This window comes from Micropterus salmoides, unplaced genomic scaffold, assembly GCF_014851395.1.
Source record: "Micropterus salmoides isolate LMB-PRFRI ecotype aquatic unplaced genomic scaffold, ASM1485139v1 Ms_hic_scaffold_2945, whole genome shotgun sequence".
In the NCBI taxonomy this organism is placed as follows: domain Eukaryota; kingdom Metazoa; phylum Chordata; class Actinopteri; order Centrarchiformes; family Centrarchidae; genus Micropterus; species Micropterus salmoides.
The window spans coordinates 1-22,557 of NW_024042201.1; the positions used below are offsets into that span (position 1 = coordinate 1).

The 22,557-nt window shown below is 40.2% G+C and overlaps 5 protein-coding genes across 7 annotated transcripts; all 5 read right to left on the reverse strand.

Annotated features, from left to right (window-relative positions):
- Window positions 1–77: 77 nt before the first annotated feature.
- On the reverse strand, window positions 78–4,650 carry LOC119882153 (the record flags this gene model as incomplete). The annotated part of the gene is made up of 2 exons (XM_038692160.1): window positions 4,362–4,650; window positions 78–544 (listed from the first exon to the last, which is right to left on the reverse strand). Coding segments are annotated over exons 1-2 (639 nt in total), but the record flags the coding sequence as incomplete, so codon positions are not given.
- Window positions 4,651–6,224: 1,574 nt separating this feature from the next.
- Window positions 6,225–8,868, reverse strand: LOC119882154 (zinc finger protein 664-like). The gene is made up of 2 exons (XM_038692161.1): window positions 8,595–8,868; window positions 6,225–8,444 (listed from the first exon to the last, which is right to left on the reverse strand). Exons 1-2 carry the CDS (start codon window positions 8,764–8,766, stop codon window positions 7,327–7,329), a joined length of 1,290 nt encoding a protein of 429 aa, XP_038548089.1. The 5' UTR covers window positions 8,767–8,868; the 3' UTR covers window positions 6,225–7,326.
- A 1,973-nt stretch (window positions 8,869–10,841) lies between these two features.
- On the reverse strand, window positions 10,842–14,635 carry LOC119882157. Its single transcript, XM_038692165.1, has 3 exons — window positions 14,395–14,635; window positions 13,145–13,576; window positions 10,842–11,292 (listed from the first exon to the last, which is right to left on the reverse strand). The coding sequence occupies exons 1-3, from the start codon at window positions 14,564–14,566 to the stop codon at window positions 11,156–11,158; spliced, it is 741 nt and encodes a 246-aa protein (XP_038548093.1). The 5' UTR covers window positions 14,567–14,635; the 3' UTR covers window positions 10,842–11,155.
- LOC119882158 (gastrula zinc finger protein XlCGF8.2DB-like) lies at window positions 11,291–13,139 on the reverse strand (the record flags this gene model as incomplete). The annotated part of the gene is made up of 1 exon (XM_038692167.1): window positions 11,291–13,139. A coding segment is annotated over one exon (1,020 nt), but the record flags the coding sequence as incomplete, so codon positions are not given.
- A 4,322-nt stretch (window positions 14,636–18,957) lies between the features above and the next one.
- On the reverse strand, window positions 18,958–22,119 carry LOC119882155 (gastrula zinc finger protein XlCGF8.2DB-like). 3 transcript variants are annotated; one of them, XM_038692163.1, is made up of 3 exons: window positions 21,863–22,116; window positions 19,962–20,729; window positions 18,958–19,178 (listed from the first exon to the last, which is right to left on the reverse strand). In XM_038692163.1, the coding sequence occupies exons 1-3, from the start codon at window positions 22,032–22,034 to the stop codon at window positions 19,153–19,155; spliced, it is 966 nt and encodes a 321-aa protein (XP_038548091.1). In that variant the 5' UTR covers window positions 22,035–22,116; the 3' UTR covers window positions 18,958–19,152. The 3 variants fall into 3 exon arrangements, with proteins under 3 accessions (XP_038548091.1, XP_038548090.1, XP_038548092.1); XM_038692162.1 differs by lacking the exon at window positions 18,958–19,178 and having other exon boundaries at window positions 19,514–20,729; window positions 21,863–22,119; XM_038692164.1 differs by lacking the exon at window positions 18,958–19,178 and having other exon boundaries at window positions 19,514–20,764; window positions 21,863–21,992.
- Window positions 22,120–22,557: the final 438 nt, after the last annotated feature.

Below are 22,557 nucleotides of genomic sequence, written 5' to 3' on the forward strand. Positions count from 1 at the left end.
TTTCCCACAGCTGCTGCAAGAATATGGCTTCTCCCCTGTGTGAATTCAGGTGTGTCTGCAATAGTGAGTTAATTTACAATCTTTCCACATGTGTCACATTTTAAAGAGTTTTTACCTGTGTGAGGATTATGGTGAACCTCTGACATGGTAGACTTGTTTACATTGTTTCTGTGGCTTCTGCTTTTGTGATCTTGATTCTTTTGTTCTGGCTCTGCATCTCTAGTTGATCCTGAGTCTTCATGCTCGCCTCCTTTCTGATCTTGGCTCTCAGCTACATGACAGCTGTGAGAGAGGAGCTGGTGGTCACTTTTCAGTTCTGCTTCACTGTGGTCTCTTTCCTCATAAGTAGGAGTCAACATAAAGGTATCAGTCTCCTGCTTCAGTACAAGCTGCTCTCCCTCCTGACTGGTACAGAGTTCCTCCTGTTCCTCTTTAATCTGTGGAAGCTCTAGGTCCTCTTGGTCCAGACTGGAGTTCCTCTCCTGAATACAGAGCTGCTGGTCAGCCAGAACCTCCTCCTTCCAGACATGTTGCTGTGGGAGCTCTGGAGGGACAGAGAACAGAAGGAACAGGCTACTACTGGGATGGGAAAGAAAAAAAGGTGCAGACACGCAAGGAAATGAGCATTAGTATATATTTCAACAATTAGGATTTTATATCAAATGTGTTTTGTGTTACTAAAATAATGAAATTTTAACAAATGAAATAGGCTAAAGTTACTACTAGGGTTGCCAACCATCCCTTAAAATATAGAATCGTCCTGTATTTAGAAACTAAAAGACATGGCCCTCACTGAACAGATAGGGGACGGATTTTATTACTGCATTTTGAAAATAATAATAATGCAGCTCTGACTGCTCTCTCTCTCTCTCTGTCCGCAACCAATGAAAAGTGCTGTGTCAGTGTTGCTACAATATTCCAGTGACATGTCTTTCAAAAAACATGTATGACACTCCGCAGGTAGAAAAAGACAAAACGTTTACAGAAATATAGAGCAAAATTTAGAGCTAAAACTCCCATCAACTGAGCTTGAGCCTTATGCAATTGACACTTTTCACATCCTGTCACGCCACAAATCACAGCAGAGTATAGGGCAGGTAAACTCAATATTATGAATTATCATTAAATGATGACATTAGTTTCTTGGTGTAACAACTATTTTCTCAAAATGTCAGAGAGACAAAGATTTTGAATGTGCATAAGGTTTTAAACGAGCAGAAAACTTGCTGAAGCACAGGAAATAAGTTCTGTAGATTGAAAATGAATTAATTTTAATGATAAATTAATTCATTTATATGTGAACAGGTTCCATTTAAAGGTTACTTCCCCTAACAAAGACACAACACAGGAGGGAAGATTAAATCATGAAAGAAAGACAGAAGTAGGCTACTGAATGCTTGGAAGCTTTCTATAAGCCTCCTGCACTAAATTCTGTTATATTTTTATATTTTAAATTGTTACCTGCAAATTGAGTTTTGTGTTTCCTTATACATAGGTTGGTGCAGAAAAGTAAGTGTTTAATGCTCAAAACTTTCTGGGGGAGAGTTCGGTAAAGTTGGAAATATATTCACAGATTCGTGTTTAAAACACAAACAACGCCTCTTTACTATCGTAGTTAAGTAGACAACAAGCTACAAGTACATTTTCATCTAAATGAGTCGTCGACGAGCGGCACAAATAACACTGGTCTCTACGGATGTGAGATGAGACCGCAGGGACCGTCTACAAATTGCAACACCGAAAACACATACTGCAGAAATAGTCAATAACTTCCCACTTATACAATGTAGTGCCCCCAAAATCACCTTACACATTCATGATATACTGATGGCTATACTACAACACTTAGTTCCGGGGGAAAATAATTTTGCATACCTAATATTAGGTTGGCCTATATTTAATATTCAATAATTACACTGATATAAGCTGTAATGTCTCCAATATCACCCCAGGCATCAGTGATCTCATGTTGATGATACTACAACACTTAGTATGTAGAAATGCTGTTTTGCATAATTTTGGAGAATTTTAATATTCAATAACTTCACTGTAATGAGCTGTAGTGTCTCCAAAATCACCTCACATGTCAGTGATCTCCTACAGTTAGTTTGCAGAAATATAGTTTTGCATAATTTCGGGGGAATTTTAATATTCAATAAAATTCAGTAACGTCACTGTTGTACTGTATATGAGCTGTATATGAGCTTATATGAGCTGTAGTGTCTTCAAACCTGTCAAATAGGAAGTTTTGCGTGTCTGTAAACAACTATGTCTCCTCATTCTGTCCAGTTAAATATGGTGTGCCTCAGGGGTCGGTCTTAGGACCCATTTTGTTTTCCTTGTATCTGCTTCCCCTTGGACATATTATCCATAAACATGGCATTTCTTTTCATATTTATGCTGATGACACACAAATATACTTGCCCGTCAGATCCACAGACAAATCAAATACTGCCATCTGCTGGTTCCCTAGTAAATCACATTAAGCCTGTGGCAAAGAACCTTGGTGTTTGGTTTGATAGTAATTTAAATTTCGAGAAGCACACCACAAAACTTGTTCAATCATGTTTTTTATCAACTTAGAAATATAGCAAAAATTCAGTCTATGTTAACTTTTAAGGACACCGAGACCATGTTACACGCCTTAATCTCATCACGCCTGGATTATTGCAACAGCCTTTTCACCTGTTTAACCCAAAAATCTACTGATCGACTCCAGACTGTCCAGAACTCAGCTGCCAGGCTTTTAACCAGAACAAAGAAACATTACTCCTATTTTAGCTTCATTACACTGGCTCCCAGTATGTTTTAGAATTGACTTTAAAATTCTATTGATCACTTTTAAAGCTCTTCATGGCCTCTCGCCTTATTATATTTCTGAACTTTTAGTCCCATACGCACCAGCACGTACCTTGAGATCCTCGGGGAGAGGTCTGTTGTCTGTTCCAGAGTCTCGACTGAAAACTAAAGGGGACAGAGAGTTTGCTGTCAGGGCCCCGAGGCTCTGGAACAGCCTGCCCGAGGAAATCAGGTCGGCTGAGTCAGTGAACTCTTTTAAGTCCCTTCTTAAAACATACTTTTATAGGAGAGCCTTTCCCGATCTTATTTGACTTTATTTTATCCCTTTTATTTTATTGTATTTTACTAATTATATATTAATTTTTCATGCTCTTATCTTGTTTTTTTTTTTGTATTATTCTTTACACTTGTTAAAGCACTTTGTAACTTGTTTTTGAAAAGTGCTCTACATATAAGGATTATTATTATTATTATTATAGTGTCTCAAAAATCAACACAGGCACCAGCAATCTCCTGCTTGTGATACTACAACACTTAGTTTGCAGAAATATCCACCCATCCTGCGTACATGGTCACGCTGGAACCTAAGCACAATTTAGGATCACCAATTAACTTAGCCTGCATGTCTTTGGATGGTGGGAGGAAGCCGGAGCACCCAGATACGGGGAGAACATGCAAACTCCACACAGAAAGGCCGGGGCGACCGGGGTTTGAACCCACGACTGTGTTGCTGTGAGGCGACAGCGCTAACAGTGCTCAATTAAAGTATAACCACAAGAGGTCGCCTGTCGGTTATATGGAAATAAGTTTTGCATAGTTCGGGGAAATTTTAATCTTCGATAGCTTAACTGTTAAAAGCTGTAGTCTCTCCCAATATCATCCCACGCATCCATGGTCTCATTCTAGTTATGCTACAACACATATATACGGAATAACTGCATTTCCACAATTTGAGGGAATTTTAATATTCAATAAGTTCACTGTTATATAGAGTGTCTCCAAAATCACATCACACATCAGTGATCTCCTTAAGGTGATACTACAACACTTAAGAGAAAAAACAGCCTTTACAAATTTGGGGGAACTTTAATCTTCAATTACTACACTGTTATATAGTGTTTCTAAAATCATCTCACACGTCAATGGCATTCTGGTGTTTATGCAACAACAGTTAGTTTGGCGAAATGTTTCTTTTAATGGTTTTAATGTTTTGAAAGATTAAGTTTAGTCACTCCATTTTCACGATTACAGATTTTGGCTTTATTTTGATTAATTTGAACAAGAATCTCTTCAGCATTTAAAGCATATAAGGTGTCTTCCTTGCTTTCCTCAAAGTTATTCATCCCGGAAGTTCGAATCTGTGAATATATTTCCAACTTTACCGAACTCTGGGGGAGTAACGTTACCCTAAACCCTCCCACTTCAGGGTTAGGGTTAAGTGTCCCCCTCCACTCTTCTAGTTCTGTTCTCTAGAATGCAACAACTGTCAGACAACATGGATCAGGAGAGAATCAGAAAAGGAACGAGGAAACAGACACGCGACGAAAAGGATTTTTACACACCTATCCTGTGTAACTTTACTTCGGGTTTCCAAACGATATCCAGCAGTCTGCGCTGACGATCGATCTCTTCCTCGTACTCGACGATAGTTTTTATAAAAACTCGGAATATTTCTTCAGCAGCAGCAGTTAGTCGCTCGTTGACAAACTCTCTCAAACACTCAACTGAAGACATTGTTAATTAATCACAAATTAAATAATTAGCGACGCTACAACTGCAGTAAAGCCTTCCAGTGAATTCTACACACGGCTAACGCTGCCGCTTGGTTTGTTTACTTCCGCTGGATGTCACAATGTACAAGTTCCGACAGAAGAAGTGCCGGAGCTTTTCGTTCCGCTCTCAACTGATGGCAGAGTCAAAGCTTGGGTTTATTCAGCAGTGGTAGACAGTAAGAAAATACATATATTCAAGTACTGTACTGAACTACAAAATAGAGTTTTTGTAGTTACTTGAGGATTTTCGTTCAGCTTTTTTTGCTTAAAATAACATAATAACAAAACTCTTGTAGGGGAAGAAAATATATATATATATGTATGAATAGGTAGACTACAATACAATCACTGTCTGTGCAAATGAAAGTCCTACATACACCGAACAATTAAAAAACAAACATAAAACAATAAACAGACAAAATCGGTGGTGTAGTGTTTAGCAGTGTTACCTCACAGCAATACGGCCTTGGGTTCAAGCCATGGTCCACCTGGCCTTTCTGTGTGGTGTTTGCATGTTCACCCTGCGTGGGTTCTGTCCGGGTGCTCTGGCTTCCTCCACCATCCAAAGACATGCAGGCTGGGCTGATTGGTGACTCTAAATTGTCCTTAGGTGTGATTGTGATTGTGGTTATTGATGTGTGGCCCCGCAATGGACTGGCAACCTGTCCAGTGTGTCCCCTGCCTTTCGCCTAATGCCATCATCCGACCCTGTACACAGGACAAGTAGTTGACAATGGATGGATGGAAACAGCCTACTAAAGGTCTGGAGAAAAGAAAAGAAAGCCTCATTTAGGCACAGAATAGGCCTACAGGGAGGGTGTTGGTCAAAATCGGATTGGATTACAATTGGAAACAGTTGCTGAAAACCTATATACATCGATATATTTCCAGCATACACACAAGGGAATCACTTTGTGTTGAAAAGTGGTGGGGACATTTAAGGGGATCCTCACCCAGAAGATTTTGAGCACTAAACAATTAATTTCCTGCATTATGGAGACATTTTCTGCATCAATTTATGGTAGAATTGTCTTTATTTACAGTATATGAAGGGGAACACAAAATGCAGGTGGCAGGTGACAATTCAGAATATAAAAATATAATGTGATCTCATAGCACTTACAGTACATTTCTTGTTGCAAGCTATTTTTCAGAACATTTTTAACAAATGCTTTTAAAAAGTGGTTGGGACAACATCAGCTATTTCAAAAAGTAATGGAGACATGTCCCCACTGTAATGACACCTATGCTTACACATCATTCTAGCAATGTTTCTAAACTTTACTTTTTTCAGTAAGGATTTTTTAATCGTTAATGAACCACGAAAAGGGAGGCTTAGAATATCTCGACTTACTACAATATATGTGATATTTACCCGTGAGAACAATCATATTCATCAAATCAGATAGAGATGGATCTACAGTGTCCGTATAAACAGGATATGTGATAAGTCAGACCTCAGGATATCAAGTGACAGCCACATATTTGGATTAGGCTATAAGTTTTTGGACATAGGACATAAATAGAATATTTGTTCCACAAGTGGATTACATTCTGACAAAAACTGCCTTGTTATGTTGGCAAAGGTCCAGATGATCCAATCCAATAAAATATATAGTCCAAAACGTATTATTTCAATAAATGCACTCAACATTCAGTTCAGTTTTGCCTATTTTATTTCCTGTAGGATAGTTTAATAATGCATATTTGTTATGAGCTCATAGTTTTTTTTATCTTAGGTATCACATACAGTATATGTTTAACACAGTAAATATTTAATTGGACTTCTTATATGGTTGTGTAAAACAGTGATGTCGGTAAGCCTCAAATGTAAAATCAGACTGTTCAGTTTAGTTTATTTGTACAGTAAAGAAAACAGAAATGCATATAATAGAAAAAAACTAATTACAGTGCAGGAGAGTAAAGAAGGCTAAAAGGCCTATTCAGAGTCCTTCCCCATTTAAACAAATGAGCAGCAGTGAAATAAAAAGAACACAGAAGTTAGATGACCCGAGTCATGTCGTGTCATTCATGTAACATGCAACACTTTCTAGAGACAGAATCAGAGTTGATCCTGATCGACAGCTGCGTCAGACAGTAGAACGAACAGACAGAGAGGAGAGACAGAGTTTGACCTGTTTTAGAGAGTCACAGGATGTCACCTTTGGCTTACTATAGCTCAGCAAATGACCCTTACATGACCTGGGGAAACCTGTGTGATATTAGCCTTAATGAAGGAGAAATTCCTTCACAATAAGTAATACAGTCACATGAAGGGAAACTTTACACTAAGAAATTTACATTTCACATCAGTTGAGAGATGCAGTTATTGCAAAAATATGTATTTCATTCACAGGTGCACGTGTCCACAGGAGTTTCAGCTGGTTGTTTTGTCCTCTGTATATTGTTCCTCAGGCATTTTTTCCAGCGTGTGATTTCAGTTACTTGCCTGTATGTGATCTACTATGCCATTTCAAATTCCAAAAAGCATTTATTTTCCAGCAGATCATGCAAAGCTAGTGCTTCTCACCAGTGTGGGTTTTTAAGTGGACTTTTAAGTGACCGCTAGTTCTACCTTTTCCACATGGTTCAAAGTTATACGGCCTCTCACCTGTGTGAATTCTTAAGTGTGTTGTCAATGCTGAAGGGTCACAGAATTTTTTCCCGCAGGTAGCACAGCTTGTGCTGTGTGGATTATCATATGGACTTTCAAGCAACAGCTAGTTTTCAAATCTTTCCCACATGTTGTGCAAGATTATTGTTTCTCAACTCTGTGGATTTTCATGTGTGCTTTCAATGCTGAAGCGACAACAAATCTTTTACCGCAGGTCTTGCAAAGATACGGCTTCTCGCCAGTGTGAGCTCTTATGTGATTTTTTAACTTAGCATTCCCTATAAAATCTTTTCCACATATTTTGCAGGAAAATGGCTTCTCACCTGTGTGGATTCTTATGTGGTCTTTCAAGTGACTGCTAGTTCTGAAGCGTTTTCCACATGTTGTGCAAGGATATGGCCTCTCACCTGTGTGGATTCTTATGTGGTCTTTCAAGTAACTGACAGTTCTGAAATCTTTCCCACATGTTGTGCAAGGATATGGCCTCTCACCTGTATGGATTCTCATGTGGCTTTCCAAATGTACCTTCTGACTGAAATCTTTCCCACATGTTTTACAAGAAAATGGCTTCTCATCTGTGTGGGTTCTCATGTGGATATTCAAGACACTGTTGGTTCTAAAGTCTTTTCCACATGTTTTGCAAGAATATGGTTTCTCACCTGTGTGGATTCTTATATGAATGTTCAAATCTGATTTGTTTCTGTATCTTTTCCCACAGCTGCTGCAAGAATATGGCTTCACAAGTGTGTGAATTCTCAGGTGTGTCTGCAATAGTGACTTATACTTAAAGTATTTTCCACATGTGTCACATTTTAAAGAGTTTTCACCTGTGTGAGGATTATGGTGACCCTCTGACATGGTAGAGTTGTTTACATTGTTTCTGTGGCTTCTGCTTTTGTGATCTTGATTCTTTTGTTCTGGCTCTGCATCTCTAGTTGATCCTGCGTCTTCATGCTCGCCTCCTTTCTGATCTTGGCTCTCAGCTACATGACAGCTGTGAGAGAGGAGCTGGTGGTCACTTTTCAGTTCTGCTTCACTGTGGTCTCTTTCCTCATAAGTAGGAGTCAACATAAAGGTATCAGTCTCCTGCTTCAGTACAAGCTGCTCTCCCTCCTGACTGGTACAGAGTTCCTCCTGTTCCTCTTTAATCTGTGGAGGCTCTGGGTCCTCTTGGTCCAGACTGGAGTTCCTCTCCTGAATACAGAGCTGCTGGTCAGCCAGAACCTCCTCCTCCTTCCAGACATGTTGCTGTGGGAGCTCTGGAGGGACAGACAACAGAAGGAACAGGCTACTACTGGGATGGGAAAGAAAAGGATGCAGACACATGAGGAAATGAGTTTAAACGTTATATATTTTTATTTTAAATATCTTTTTCTGTTGTGTTATTAAAATAATGAGGCTTTCCTCACCTATCCTGTGTAACTTTACTTCGGGTTTCCAAACGATATCCAGCAGTCTGCGCTGACGATCGATCTCTTCTTCGTACTCGACGATAGTTTTTATAAAAACTCGGAATATTTCTTCAGCAGCAGCAGTTAGTCGCTCGCTGACAAACTCTCTCAAACACTCAACTGAAGACATTGTTAATTAATCACAAATGAAATAATTAGCGGCGCTACAACTGCAGTAAAGCCTTCCAGTGAATTCTACACACGGCTAACGCTGCCGCTTGGTTTGTTTACTTCCGCTGAATGTCACACTCTTTAAGTTCCGACAGTGGATGTGCCGGAGCTTTTCGTTCCGCTCTCAACTGATGCCATTTTATTCAAAGCTTGGGTTTATTCAGAAGCGGTGGACAGTAACTAAGTATATTTACTTATGTACAAATTAGAGTTATTTGTACGTTACTTGCGGATTTTCTTTAAAATACAGATACACAATTCTTGTAAGGGAAGAAAAAATCATTTATAAATAGGTAGACTACAATACAATCACTGTCTGTGAAAATAAAAGAAAGAGTCCTACATACGCCGAACAACAAAAAAATACAAGAACAGAAAAAAAATCGGTGGTGCAGTGGTTAGCACTACTGCCTCAACCGCATTAAGGTGCTGGGTTCAAACCATGGTCCTCCCAGGCCTTTCTGTGTGGAGTTTGCATGTTCTCCCTGTGGGTTCTCTCCAGGTGCTCCGTCTTCCTCCCACCATCCAAAGACATGCAGGCTAGGTTAATTTGTCAGCCTAAATTGTCCTTAGGTGTGAGTGGTTGTTTGTCTATGTGTGGACCTGCGATGGACTGGCAACCTGTCCAGGGTCTCCCCTGCCTTTTGCCTGATGTCAAGTGGGATTGGCTCAATCTTAAGTGACAGCCAATTATGTAGATTAGACTACAAGTTTTTGGACATAGGACACAAAAATAGAACATAGGACACAAAAATAGAACATTTGTTCCAAAATATCCTCAGCTGCCTCACAAAATACACACAAATCTACTTCAAAGTTAAACTTTTTCCTAAGAAAGTCTGCAACTGGATATTTTATAAATTATTTTGAAGTGAGTTTCTTTGATTTTAGGGGAGATGGGCCATCTGATGAATTTGAAATGTGATTTATATATGGACAAGGTATTCATATTTGGAACATGTACACACAATCCTCAATTATAATCAAAAACACTATATAGCTATAATAATGGTTGTGGAAATCAATATGTTCCAAGAAGTTACCACTATCATCTGATATACAGTATAACTCACAAACACAATGCCCTTCTCATACCAATCATTCTTAGACAATGATTTCCTATTGATTGTAATGACCCTGTTATTTCACAGGTTGGATCCGTGGGGAGAAAAGTTGTGGGTAAATATAATTTTACAGTCCTGAAGAGGTTGTGGAAGTTTGATAATTTAATAGGAATATTGGTCAATTTAAAATCACATTGTAACTAAAAATTAAGCCCACGTATTTTCTTATTTAAGGATTTGGGCATGTGAAACCACATAGAGTCTTTTAAGGGTCCCAAACATTGATTCAAAGTCCAAAGCTTTGATGCACCCTTTCAAACTCTTTGACTAGCTCTGACTACCGAATATGATGAGTTTTATTTTTCCAAAGGAACTGGAAAATAATTGAGCTGTTTTTTCTAAGCATTATTAGAATAGACGCACAGGGAGTGACACGTATACATTACTTTGGAAATACCTACTGTTTTAGATAGCATGACTCTACAGAAGTGAGTGAGGTCTCTGGTTAGCCAGTGACTAAGTGCGTTTTTCAAATCTATTAATCGGTCAGAGAAAAATTGATATCTTACCTCCTGTCGTGATGTTATATTCCTGGTGAAGGATTGAGCAAAAAATTGAGTAACAACTAACCGTTGTCTTTGAAGAATTTATTAACAAAACAGAAGTACTAAAATACATATACAGCTGGTCCAGAGACCTGCTTCCTAGGGCAGCTTCGGGCGTCTGGCCCCGAGCAAAGGGATGCATCATCATTTACACAGTCTAGGTTTCTATGTTTTGGGGAACAGAGATCCTCTCTCAGCCTTGATTGAACATTCCAGGAGAGGAGAGGAGAGGAACAACAAGAGAGGAAAACACCAAAACAATCTCACAGCTCTGACCTAAACCCTAGTAAATGTGGACGGACTAATATAAGGAGTATAGGAGAGGAAAGGTTAAGGATAAAAAACACAATACATATATATCTATATGCCGTTCAGTTTAGTTTATTTGCACAATTATGAACAGAAATGCATAATAGAAAAAAAACCCAGTAATTACAGTGCAGGAGAGTAAAGAAGACTAAAAGGCCTATTCAGATTCCTTCACCATTTAAACAAATGAGCAGCAGTGAAATAAAAAGAACACAGAAAAACAAAAGTAGAAGTTAGTTGACCTGAGTCACGTGTCATTCAAGACACATGCAACACTTTCTAGAGACAGCCAGTCAGTCTGTCTGTAAGGGGAAACAAAATAAAGATCATCTGGACCTTGGGTTACCGTAAGAATCAGAGTTGATCCTGATCAAGGCAGCTGCGTCAGACAGTCAACCAAACAGACAGAGAGGAGAGACAGAGTCTGACCTACTGTTTTAGACTCACAGGATGCCACCTTCGGTTTCCTGTAGCTCAGCAAATGACCTCGACATGACCTAGGAAAACCTGTGTGATATTTGCCTTAATGAAAGAGAAATTCCCTCACAATAAGTAATACAGTCACAGGAAGGGAAACTTTACACTAACACATGGACATCTCATTTCAAGAAACACATTTTACATTCAGTTGAAAGATATAGCTATAGCAAAAATACATTTCATTCACAAGTGTACACATCTCTACAGGAGATGGTCCCTCCCCTGTCTATTGATCCTTGGGTGTTTTCTCAAATTTGTGATTTGAGTTACTTGCCTGAAGGGATGAAACGGTTACCAGTTTATGGATGGACCATGATAAAATTCCCAATGGTTAGTATTACTGTACAAATTTTCATTATTATGATAACCGTGTTTGATTAACACGTTTTGACAAACTTACGGTAAATACTGTTCAGCATCAACCAAAGGCTGTTTGCTATTTTTATGCTGAAGCAAAAGGAATAAAAGGTTAATTTTATTTGTGGTCGTCAATATAAAACTTGGTTTCAGTGTTTATCAGTACTTTTTGATCATTTTAAGCATATTGATAATACTGATAACTTTGGTCACTATAATCGTGTTAAGAAATGTTCATACCGTTTCTCCTCTACTTCCCTGTATGCGAGCTTCTGTGCCGTGACACATTATACGCAAAAGTTTATCTTTTTACTGCAGATCCTGCAAAGCTACGGCTTCTTACCAGTGTGGCTTTTTATGTGGACTTTTAAGTGACCACTAGTTCTGAAATCTATTCCACATGTTTCACAGTTATCCGGACTCTCACCTGTGTGAATTCTTACGTGTGTTGTCAATGCTGAAATGTTGTAAAATCTGTTCCCACAGGTCTTTCAAGACTATGGTATCTCACCTGTGTGGATTCTTATGTGGTCTTTCAATTGAGTCATCTGACTGAAATCTTTCCCACATGTATTACAAGAAAATGGCCTCTCATCTGTGTGGATTTTCATGTGTGCTTTCAATTCTGATAGGATAACAAATCCTTTCCCACAAATCTTGCAAAGATGCGGCCTTTCTCCGGTGTGAGCTCTTTTTATGTGAATTTCCAACTTAGCATTCCTTATGAAATTTTTTCCACATGTTTTGCAGGAATATGGCCTCTCACCTGTGTGGATTCTTATGTGGTCTTTCAAGTGACCCCTCAGTCTGAAATCTTTCCCACATGTATTACAAGAAAATGGCTTCTCATCTGTGTGGATTTTCATGTGTGCTTTCAATTGAGTCATCTGACTGAAATCTTTCCCACATGTTTCACAAGAAAATGGCCTCTCATCTATGTGGATTTTCATGTGTGCTTTCAAGTGACCCCTCCGTCTGAAATCTTTCCCACATGTATTACAAGAAAATGGCTTCTCATCTGTGTGGATTTTCATGTGTGCTTTCAAGTGAGTCATCTGACTGAAATCTTTTCCACATGTTTTGCAAGAATAAGGCTTCTCATCTGTGTGGATTCTCATGTGGACTTTCAAGTGAGTCATCCGACTGAAATCTTTCCCACATTTTTTACAAGAATATGGTTTCTCACCTGTGTGGATTCTCATGTGGACTTTCAAGTTAGTCATCTGACTGAAATCTTTCCCACATGTTTTACAAGAGAATGGCCTCTCATCTGTGTGGGTTCTCATGTGGTCTTTCAAGTGAGTCATCCGACTGAAATCTTTCCCACATGTTTTGCAAGAAAATGGTTTCTCACCCGTGTGGATTCTAATATGAGTCTTCAAATCTGATGTGTATCTGAATCTTTTCCCACAGCTGCTGCAAGAATATGGCTTCTCACCTGTGTGGATTCTCAGGTGTGTCTGCAATCCTGACTTATATTTAAAGTATTTACCACATGTGTCACATTTGAAAGAGTTTTCACCTGTGTGAGGATTATGGTGAACCTCTGACATGGTAGAGTTGTTTACATTGTTTCTGTGGCTTCTGCTTTTGTGATCTTGATTCTTTTGTTCTGGCTCTGCATCTCTAGTTGATCCTGCGTCTTCATGCTCACCTCCTTTCTGATCTTGGCTCTCAGCTACATGACAGCTGTGAGAGAGGAGCTGGTGGTCACTTTTCAGTTCTGCTTCACTGTGGTCTCTTTCCTCATAAGTAGGAGTCAACATAAAGGTATCAGTCTCCTGCTTCAGTACAAGCTGCTCTCCCTCCTGACTGGTGCAGAGTTCCTCCTGTTCCTCTTTAATCTGTGGAGGCTCTGGGTCCTCTTGGTCCAGACTGGAGTTCCTCTCCTGAATACAGAGCTGCTGGTCAGCCAGAACCTCCTCCTCCTTCCAGACATGTTGCTGTGGGAGCTCTGGAGGGACAGACAACAGAAGGAACAGGCTACTACTGGGATGGGAAAGAAAAGGATGCAGACACACAGGAGCACCAGTATGTATTAGTGTGTTTTTGGGACCTTTTGGCAATCATTCTGTGTGTTGCTTTGAGCTTTCTCTTTAGGTTCAGTCTTCTGGCACGCCACCATTGGTCTAAACTCCACCTCAGTCATTACCCTCAGCACCATGGCAACAGCCAGAGACAGAGCAGCAGCTTGCTCTTCAACAGTAGCACATGGCGCCTCAACAGTGTAAAAAAATTTTTAAATTGAATCAATGATAATGAGAACAACATACGATAATGAAACTGCTGTAACTATAATTAATATTATACCAGTGGTAAGCTACATAGAACACTATTATCTGAAATTAAAATGAACCATTAGCTTTAATCAAACCCTAAAGACAGAATGCCCTTTTATTTGTGACTCAGCTGAATCTCAACTAATACACTGCTGAAATATTAGAAATAGGACTACAATAAACAACCTGTAGGAAGACAGCCAAATAAAGTTTAACATTTAATATATTAATACTATACCAACATTTAACATTTTTAGTGTTTTAATATTGCATATTAGTAAAACACTAATTTATAGTAGTTACTCCTCCAAAGGAGCCTCTGCCTATAAGGACTTGAATCCTCTTCAGCCCCAACCTTCCACCCACTGCGGGTGTCTGTCCGCACTGTCCTCTTTTTTGAAAACCAAAATACGGTGTCCCTCGTATATATTTAAACACTTTGGATATTATATAAATATGATTCTCTGTTTTGTTACTATAATAATAATCTCACCTGTCCTGTGTAACTTTATTTCGGGTTTCCAAACGATATCCAGCAGTCTGCGCTGACGATCGATCTCTTCCTCGTACTCGACGATAGTTTTTATAAAAACTCGGAATATTTCTTCAGCAGCAGCAGTTAGTCGCTCGTTGACAAACTCTCTCAAACACTCAGCTGAAGACATTGTTGCTTAATTACCTATGAAATAAGTAGCGGCGCCACGACTGCAATAAAGCCTTCCAGTGTATTCTACACATGTGGTTAAAACTGGCGCTTGGTTTGTTTACTTCCGCTGGATGTCACACTGTTAAGTTCCGACAGTAGAAGTAAGGGAGCCTTTCGTTCCGCTTTCAGCTGATGGCATTTTACACTTTTGTTTGACAGTAATGGTGGAAATACGCAGCAAGCTATAGCCATCATTTCACCGTCTAGGTAAACTATAGACCTGATTTAGTCCGGCTATGCGGAACCCACTTCTAACCACAATAACCTTCCATTTGGATAAGAAGTTACAAGGTTTGATTTTATTTTCTCATTTCTCACTCAGCCTTTGACTTTTGACACTAACCTATATTTATTGCAAATCATCCAGCATACAGTCAGAAAAGCACAACAAAACATATTCAGAACAGAACACCTACATTTACAGCACATATTGCTCTTAGAATAAAAGCAGCCTTCTCAATTGTCTATTTTGTTTTTCAAATGCAACATGGTGGCTAAAACATGTGCCTATCCTTATATGTTGTCTGCGAAATAAGTGGGTCACTAATAAAGAAGGGCTTTAAATTAAGGGGGGAAATTAAGTTATAAATAAATTTATAAAAACTTAATTAGAATAATTAAATACAGAATATGTTTCAGACCGTACATTTTTAATTGGACTTCTTATATGGTAATATAAAACAGTGATGACAGTAACCCTCGAATGTAAAATCTGTCTGTTCAGTTTAGTTTATTTGCACAATAATGAAAACAGACACAGATACATATAAAAGAATATAACAGTAATCATTGCGCAGGACAGAAATAAAGCGTGAAAGGCTTATTCAGAGTCTTTCCCCATTTAAAAAAATAAAAATTTGCATTATTACTTATCAAAAACAAATAACTACACATAGTGGAACAATATGGGTATACACAAAACACAAAAATAAGTATAAACAGCAGTCAAATAAAAAGAACACAGAAAAACAAACCGAGAAGGTAGCTGACCTAAGTTATGCTATGTATCATTCAAGTAACATGCAACACTTTAAAGAAAGAAACAAAATAAAGATCCTCTGGGGCCCAGTTGTTCAAAAAATGTAATCACGATCAGAATGATCCGGATTTGGAAATCCCATATTTTGCTATCCAGTCTCACGTAATCCATCTTGCTTTTGTGCCGGTTTTCAAAGCAATATTGGAGTGGATCACCCTGATCCAGATACAAACTTTTCAAGATTACCAAATCCGGATTACCAGTGCTCTAAATGGGACTAAACATATCACATTGTAGTCTGTTAATGATATAAAGACCAAGAGGTAGAACAGACAGCCTGGGGTCACTTTTATTTAAAGAGACATCTTCATCATCATCATCATCTGACCCACACCTAATTCAAGAATATCAAACAAATAAACATTATTCACAGATACACTGTGGATATTTTGAACATATGTTGTAAATCCTAAAAAGTCTCAATGTCCAAGAGTTAAAATAAAGATTGTTTAGAGTTCATAGAGCAGCTTTTAGCTTTTTGGAGGCGATCTCAGAATGAGGGACCTGCAATGAGGGATGCAATCGTTACAAACTTTTGATTGGTTGCCCTCCCTTCAATTCACCTGCCGAATGTCTGCTCTCTGGCCAACAAAATGGACGAACTGCTCCTCAACAGAACTAACTCAGACTTCTGCAGATCTGCCGCCCTCTGTTTTACCGAATCCTGGTTCACCGAGTGTATCCCGGACAGCGCACTTCACCTACCGGGATTTAATCTCATCCGCGCGGAGTGCGAAAGGGAGCTCACAGGAAAAACACGGGGAGGCGGACTCTGTTACTATATAAACGAAGGTTGGTGCACAGATGTCAGTGTTCATCAATCATGCAGGCCTCACTTAGACATTATTTATAAACTACAAACCGTTTTATTCACTGTGGGAGTTTTCCTCGTTTGTTCTGGTCGCTGTTTACATTCCACCTCAGGCCTGTGTTAGTGAGGCGTTACTACACCTGGCCGACCAGATAACTAACGTGGAGGAAAAACATCCAGACGCCCTGCTCATAGTTCTTGGGGACTTTAACAAAGCAAACCTCAGTCATGAAATCCCAAAATAAAGACAGCATATTAAGTGTCCCACCAGGGACACTAACACACTGGACCACTGCTACACAACATTAAAGGACGCCTATCGATCTGTTCCCCGTGCAGCCTTGGGACTCTCTGATCACTGTTTGATTCATCTTATTCCGACACACAGGCAAAAACTGAAATCTGCTAAACCTGTTGTAAAGACTGTGAAAAGATGGACCAACAAGTCAAAGCTGGAGTTACAGGCCTGCTTTGACTGCACTGACTGGAGTGTTTTTGAGGCTGCAGCCACTGACCTGGACGAACTAACCGACACTGTGACATCTTACATCAGCCAACCAAAAACCCCCTGTTCAAAAGCTAAATAACAGCTTTGCAGCCAACGACCATGCGTCATTGTGGAGAAGCCTACGGACACTCACAAACTACAAGAGACCATCCCCCAACACTGTTGGTACTCAACGACTGGCAGACGAGCTGAATGGTTTCTACTGTAGGTTTGAAAAGCCCAGAGTCACACCTCTCCCCCACTCCAACGCCATCTTCAAACAGTCACCTTCCCCCTCTGAGCTCTCACCTGCACTCAAGATCTGTGAAGAGGACGTGAGCCACCTCTTCAAGATCAGGAAGGCTCCTGGACCTGACGGTGTCTCACCATCGTGCCTGAAAATCTGTGCGGACCAGCTGGCCCCCATCTTCACTCAGATCTTCAACAAATCACTGGAGCTGAGTGAAGTTCCCTCCTGCTTCAAACGCTCCACAGTCATCCCGGTCCCCAAAAGCCCTCCATCTCTGGACTGAATGACTACAGGCCCGTCGCCCTGACATCTGTAGTCATGAAGTCCTTTGAAAGACTGGTGTTGGCCCACCTGAAGGACAATACAACCCCCCTGCTGGACCCCCTGCAGTTTGCCTACAGGGCTAACAGGTCAGTGGATGATGCTGTCAACTTGGGTCTGCATCACATCCTGCAACACCTCGACTCTCCAGGGACATATGCAAGGATCCTGTTCGTGGACTTCAGCTCAGCGTTCAACACCATCATCCCGGACATCCTCAGCACCAAACTCACTGTGCCAGCCTCCACCTGTCAGTGGATCACAGACTTCCTGACTGACAGGAGTCAGCAGGTGAGGCTGGGAAACATCACATCCAGCACCCGGACTATCAGCACTGGCGCCCCCCAGGGGTGTGTGCTCTCCCCACTGCTCTTCTCCCTCTACACCAACGACTGCACCTCAGGAGACCCATCTGTCAAACTCCTGAAGTTTTCTGATGACACAACGGTCATCGGCCTCATCCGGGATGGTGATGAGTCGGCCTACAGACGGGAGGTTGATCAGCTGGCTCTCTGGTGCTGCCAGAACAACCTGGATCTTAACACGCTCAAAACTGGGTTCCACTATATCCCAGGACCTGACGTGGGAGCCCAACACTGACACCATCATCAAGATGGCCCAGCAGAGGATGTACTTCCTGCGTCAGCTCAGGAAGCTCAACCTGCCTAAGGAGCTGCTGATCCACTTCTACACAGCCATCATCCAGTCTGTCCTCTGCACCTCCATCGCTGTCTGGTTTGGATCTACCAGCAAAAAGGACAGGAGCAGACTACAACAGACAGTCAGGACTGCAGAAAAAATCATTGGTGCCAACCTGCCCTCCATTCAGGACTTATACATTTCCAGAGTCAGGAAACATCACTGCAGATCCATCTCACCTCGGACACAATCTGTTCCAGCTTCTCCCCTCTGGTAGGCGCTACAGAGCACTGTACGCCAAAACCAACAGATTCAGGAACAGTTTCTTCCCACAAGCCATCACTCTGATGAACAGCTGATTTCTGACACACAGTGTCAGGAACAATTCCTGTGCAATAACCCAGTAACTCTGTCTCTAATCAGCCACCTGTTTACTGGTTTTCACTTATTTAATTATTCACCATTCTCTGTTTCAGTGCTGTTCATACTACGTCATATTGTACATACTGTATACTAATACACCTACCTCAGGTCATAAGGTCATAGGTCTTGTTTATTTTTTCCAGCATCCTTTGATGTTCCATCACACTGTGTACATGTATGCATGTATGTGTACCTGTATATCATATCCACGTTCAACATGTACATAATGAAAATAGTTTACTCTAGCATCCTTTGCACTCTGATTACTGCACTATTTGTCAATATGTCTATAGTTGGGGGGGGGGGGGGGGGGTAGCCCATTTAGATTTTTTTCCCCCCAATAAATATGTTTGACAGGGAATCTGTTGCAAACAGGAATAAATATACTATATTATACGGTATTTATTTATTGAAAAAAAACAAAAAAAAAACACAAGCATCCCAGAAAAAAAGGGCAGGTGCTGAAGCCCCTTTTGATGTCTATGTGTGGACGTGCCTGTCCAGATTACACTTTTTGAACAACCGGGCCCTGGACCTTGGGTCACCAAGAGAATGGATCACAGAGTTCATCCTGATCAAGGCAGCAGCGTCAGACAGTCAACTGAACAGACAGAGAGGAGACAGAATCTGACCTGTTTTAGAGAGTCACAGGATGTCACCTTCGGTTTGCTGTAGTTCAGCAAATAACCCTTATATGACCTGGGGAAACCTGTTTGATATTAGCCTTACTGAAGGAGAAATTCCTTTACAATAAGTAATACAGTCACATGAAGGGAAACTTTACACTAAGAAACTGATGTCTCATTTTTTGGAAATTATTTTACATTCAGTTGAGAGATGTAGCTATTGCAAAAGTATATTTCATTCACAGGTGAACACGTCTCCACAGGAGTTTCAGCTGGATGCTTTCTCCTCCTGTCTATTGATCCTCGTGTGTTTTTTTTTTTCATGTATGATTTAAGTTACTTGCCTGTATGCGGTGCCATTTCAAATTAGACACAAAAGCTTATCTTTTTACTGCAGATTATGCAAAGCTATGGCTTAACACCAGTGTGGGTTTTTATGTGGACTTTTAAGTGACCACTAGTTCTGAAATCCATTCCACATGTTTCACAGTTAAACGGCTTCTCTCCTGTGTGAATTCTTACGTGTGATGTCAATGCTGAAATGTTATGGAATCTGTTCCCACATGTTTTGCAACAGAATGGCTTCTCACCTGTGTGGGCTCTCATGTGGAGTTTCAAGCCATAGCTAGTTTTAAGATCTTTCCCACATGTTGTACAAGAATACAGTTTCTCCCCTGTGTGGGTTCTCATGTGGACTTTCAAGCAGTAGCTTGTTCGAAAATCTTTACCACATGTTTTGCAAGGATACGGTTTCTCACCTGTGTGGATTCTTATGTGTGCTTTCAATGCTGAAGTGACAACAAATCCTTTCCCGCAGGTCTTGCAAAGGTATGGCTTCTCACCAGTGTGAGCTCTTCTTATGTGAATTTTCAACTTAGTACTCTCTATGAAATTCTTTCCACATGTTTTGCAGGAATAAGGCCTCTCACCTGTGTGGATTCTTATGTGGTCGTTCAAGTGAGCCAACCGTCTGAAAGATTTCCCACATGTTTTACAAGAAAATGGTTTCTCAGCTGTGTGGGTTCTCATGTGGACTTTCAAGTGACTGCTAGTTCTGAAATCTTTCCCACATGTTTTACAAGAAAATGGTTTCTCAGCTGTGCGGGTTCTTATATGAGCATTCAAATCTGATGTGTTACTCAATCTTTTTCCACAGCTGCTGCAAGAATATGGCTTCTCATCTGTGTGAATTCTCATATGTGTCTGCAATATTGACACATAGTTGAAGTCTTTTACACATGTGTCACATTTGAAAGAGTTTTTGTGAGAGAGGAGCTGGTGGTCACTTTTCAGTTCTGCTTCACTGTGGTCTCTTTCCTCATAAGTAGGAGTCAACATAAAGGTATCAGTCTCCTGCTTCAGTACAAGCTGCTCTCCCTCCTGACTGGTACAGAGTTCCTCCTGTTCCTCTTTAATCTGTGGAGGCTCTGGGTCCTCTTGGTCCAGACTGGAGTTCCTCTCCTGAATACAGAGCTGCTGGTCAGCCAGAACCTCCTCCTCCTTCCAGACATGTTGCTGTGGGAGCTCTGGAGGGACAGAGAACAGAAGGAACAGGCTACTACTGGGATGGGAAAGAAAAAAACATGCAGACACGTGAGGAAATGAGTACCAGTATATATTAGAGTGTCCCTTTTTTGGGATCTTTTGGCAATCAATGTGTGCGTTGCTTTGATCTTTCTCGTTAGGTCCCACCTCAGTCATTACCCTCAGCACCATGGCAACAGCCAGAGACAGAGCAGCAGTTTGCTTTTCAACAGTGGCACATGGCGCTTCAACAGTGTAAAAAACACCCAAACGCAGTGCTTGAAGTGGCCCGGCACTCAACGGTACATTTTACTCTTTGTGTACAGGGACTTTTTTTGTGCACTTCTCAAAAGCTGCCAGTACTTTTTTCTGCCAGGAGCAGGGAGAAGATTGTGTGTGTTTTTTATTCAAGCATGTGCATAAAGTTGCCCATTAATGGCACTTTTCTTGAACCGACCAACCAGCCACAGCCTGGCTGGGGCCTGGTTTGCTACAGCAAACTTTAGAAATGTTGAACTGATTTTACGTGAATGTTTGATTATTGACAAGTTAGCACTCAGCAGCATTAACAAATTAGAGTATAACCACTACATAGAGCATATACTTGCTGTATTTTCATTGAATGAGAACAACATACGATAATGAAACTGCTGTAACTACAATTAATAATATACTAGTGGTAATCTATATAGGACACTTATTTTAAATTATACTGAAACATCATCCCTAATCAAACCTTAACAATACAGAATAGGGTTTCATTTGTGACTCAGTTGAATCTCAACTAATAAGCTGCTGAAATGTTAGAAATAGGACTACAATGAAGAACCTGTAGGAAGACCGGCAGATAAAGTTTAACCTATTAATATAATAGTATTATAGCAACATTAAACTTTCAGTGTTATAATATTGCAGTTATACACTAATATACGATACTAAAACATTACACACAAATTACCTGAATCTTCTTTAGCTCCAACCTTTCAACCACAGCGGGTGTCGTCTGCCCGCACTGTCCTCTTTTTTGAAAACCAAAATATGGTCACCCTAGTATATAATAAACACTTTGGATTATATATATATATATATATATATATCCCTTTTTCTGTTACTAAAATAATGAAGCTTTACACACCTGTCCTGTGTAGCTTTATGTCGGGTTTCCAAACGATATCCAGCAGTCTGCGCTGACGATCGATCTCTTCCTCGTACTCGACGATCGTTTTTTTTAAAACTCCGAATATTTCTTCAGCAGCAGCAGTTAGTCGCTCGTTGACAAACTCTCTCAAACTCTCAACTGAAGACATTGCTGCTCAGTTACAAAAGTAATAATTAGCGGAACTACAACTACATCCGAATCCAGCACACGCGGCTAACTCTGGCGTTTGTTTACTTCCGCTGGATGTCACACTGTTATGCTCCGACAGTAGCAGTGCAGGAGCTTTTCCTTCCGCTTTTTTCTGATTTTATTCAAAACTTGTGATAATTATCAGTAGTGGTGGACAGTAAGTATAATGTATATTTAGTTCAGTACTGTACTTAAGAAAAAATTATTGGTAATTGTACTTTCCATGTCGATTTTCTTTCCGCTTTCAACTGTTTGAAATGAATGATTTTCTCTTCCGTTTCTTTTCCTAAAACTGTCCAAATATCCTGACAGTAATGCATGAGACAGATAATGTAACAGCTAAGCCTAAACTTAAAGCAGCTGATGGCTACACAGAGGGTTAAGGTAGTTGACGCGCAGCACCTTTGTTCCGTTTAGAAAGAATGCAACAAGAGTTCAACTTCTGCTTTCTTCTCTGTCATGATGAGAGATATGATTTATTG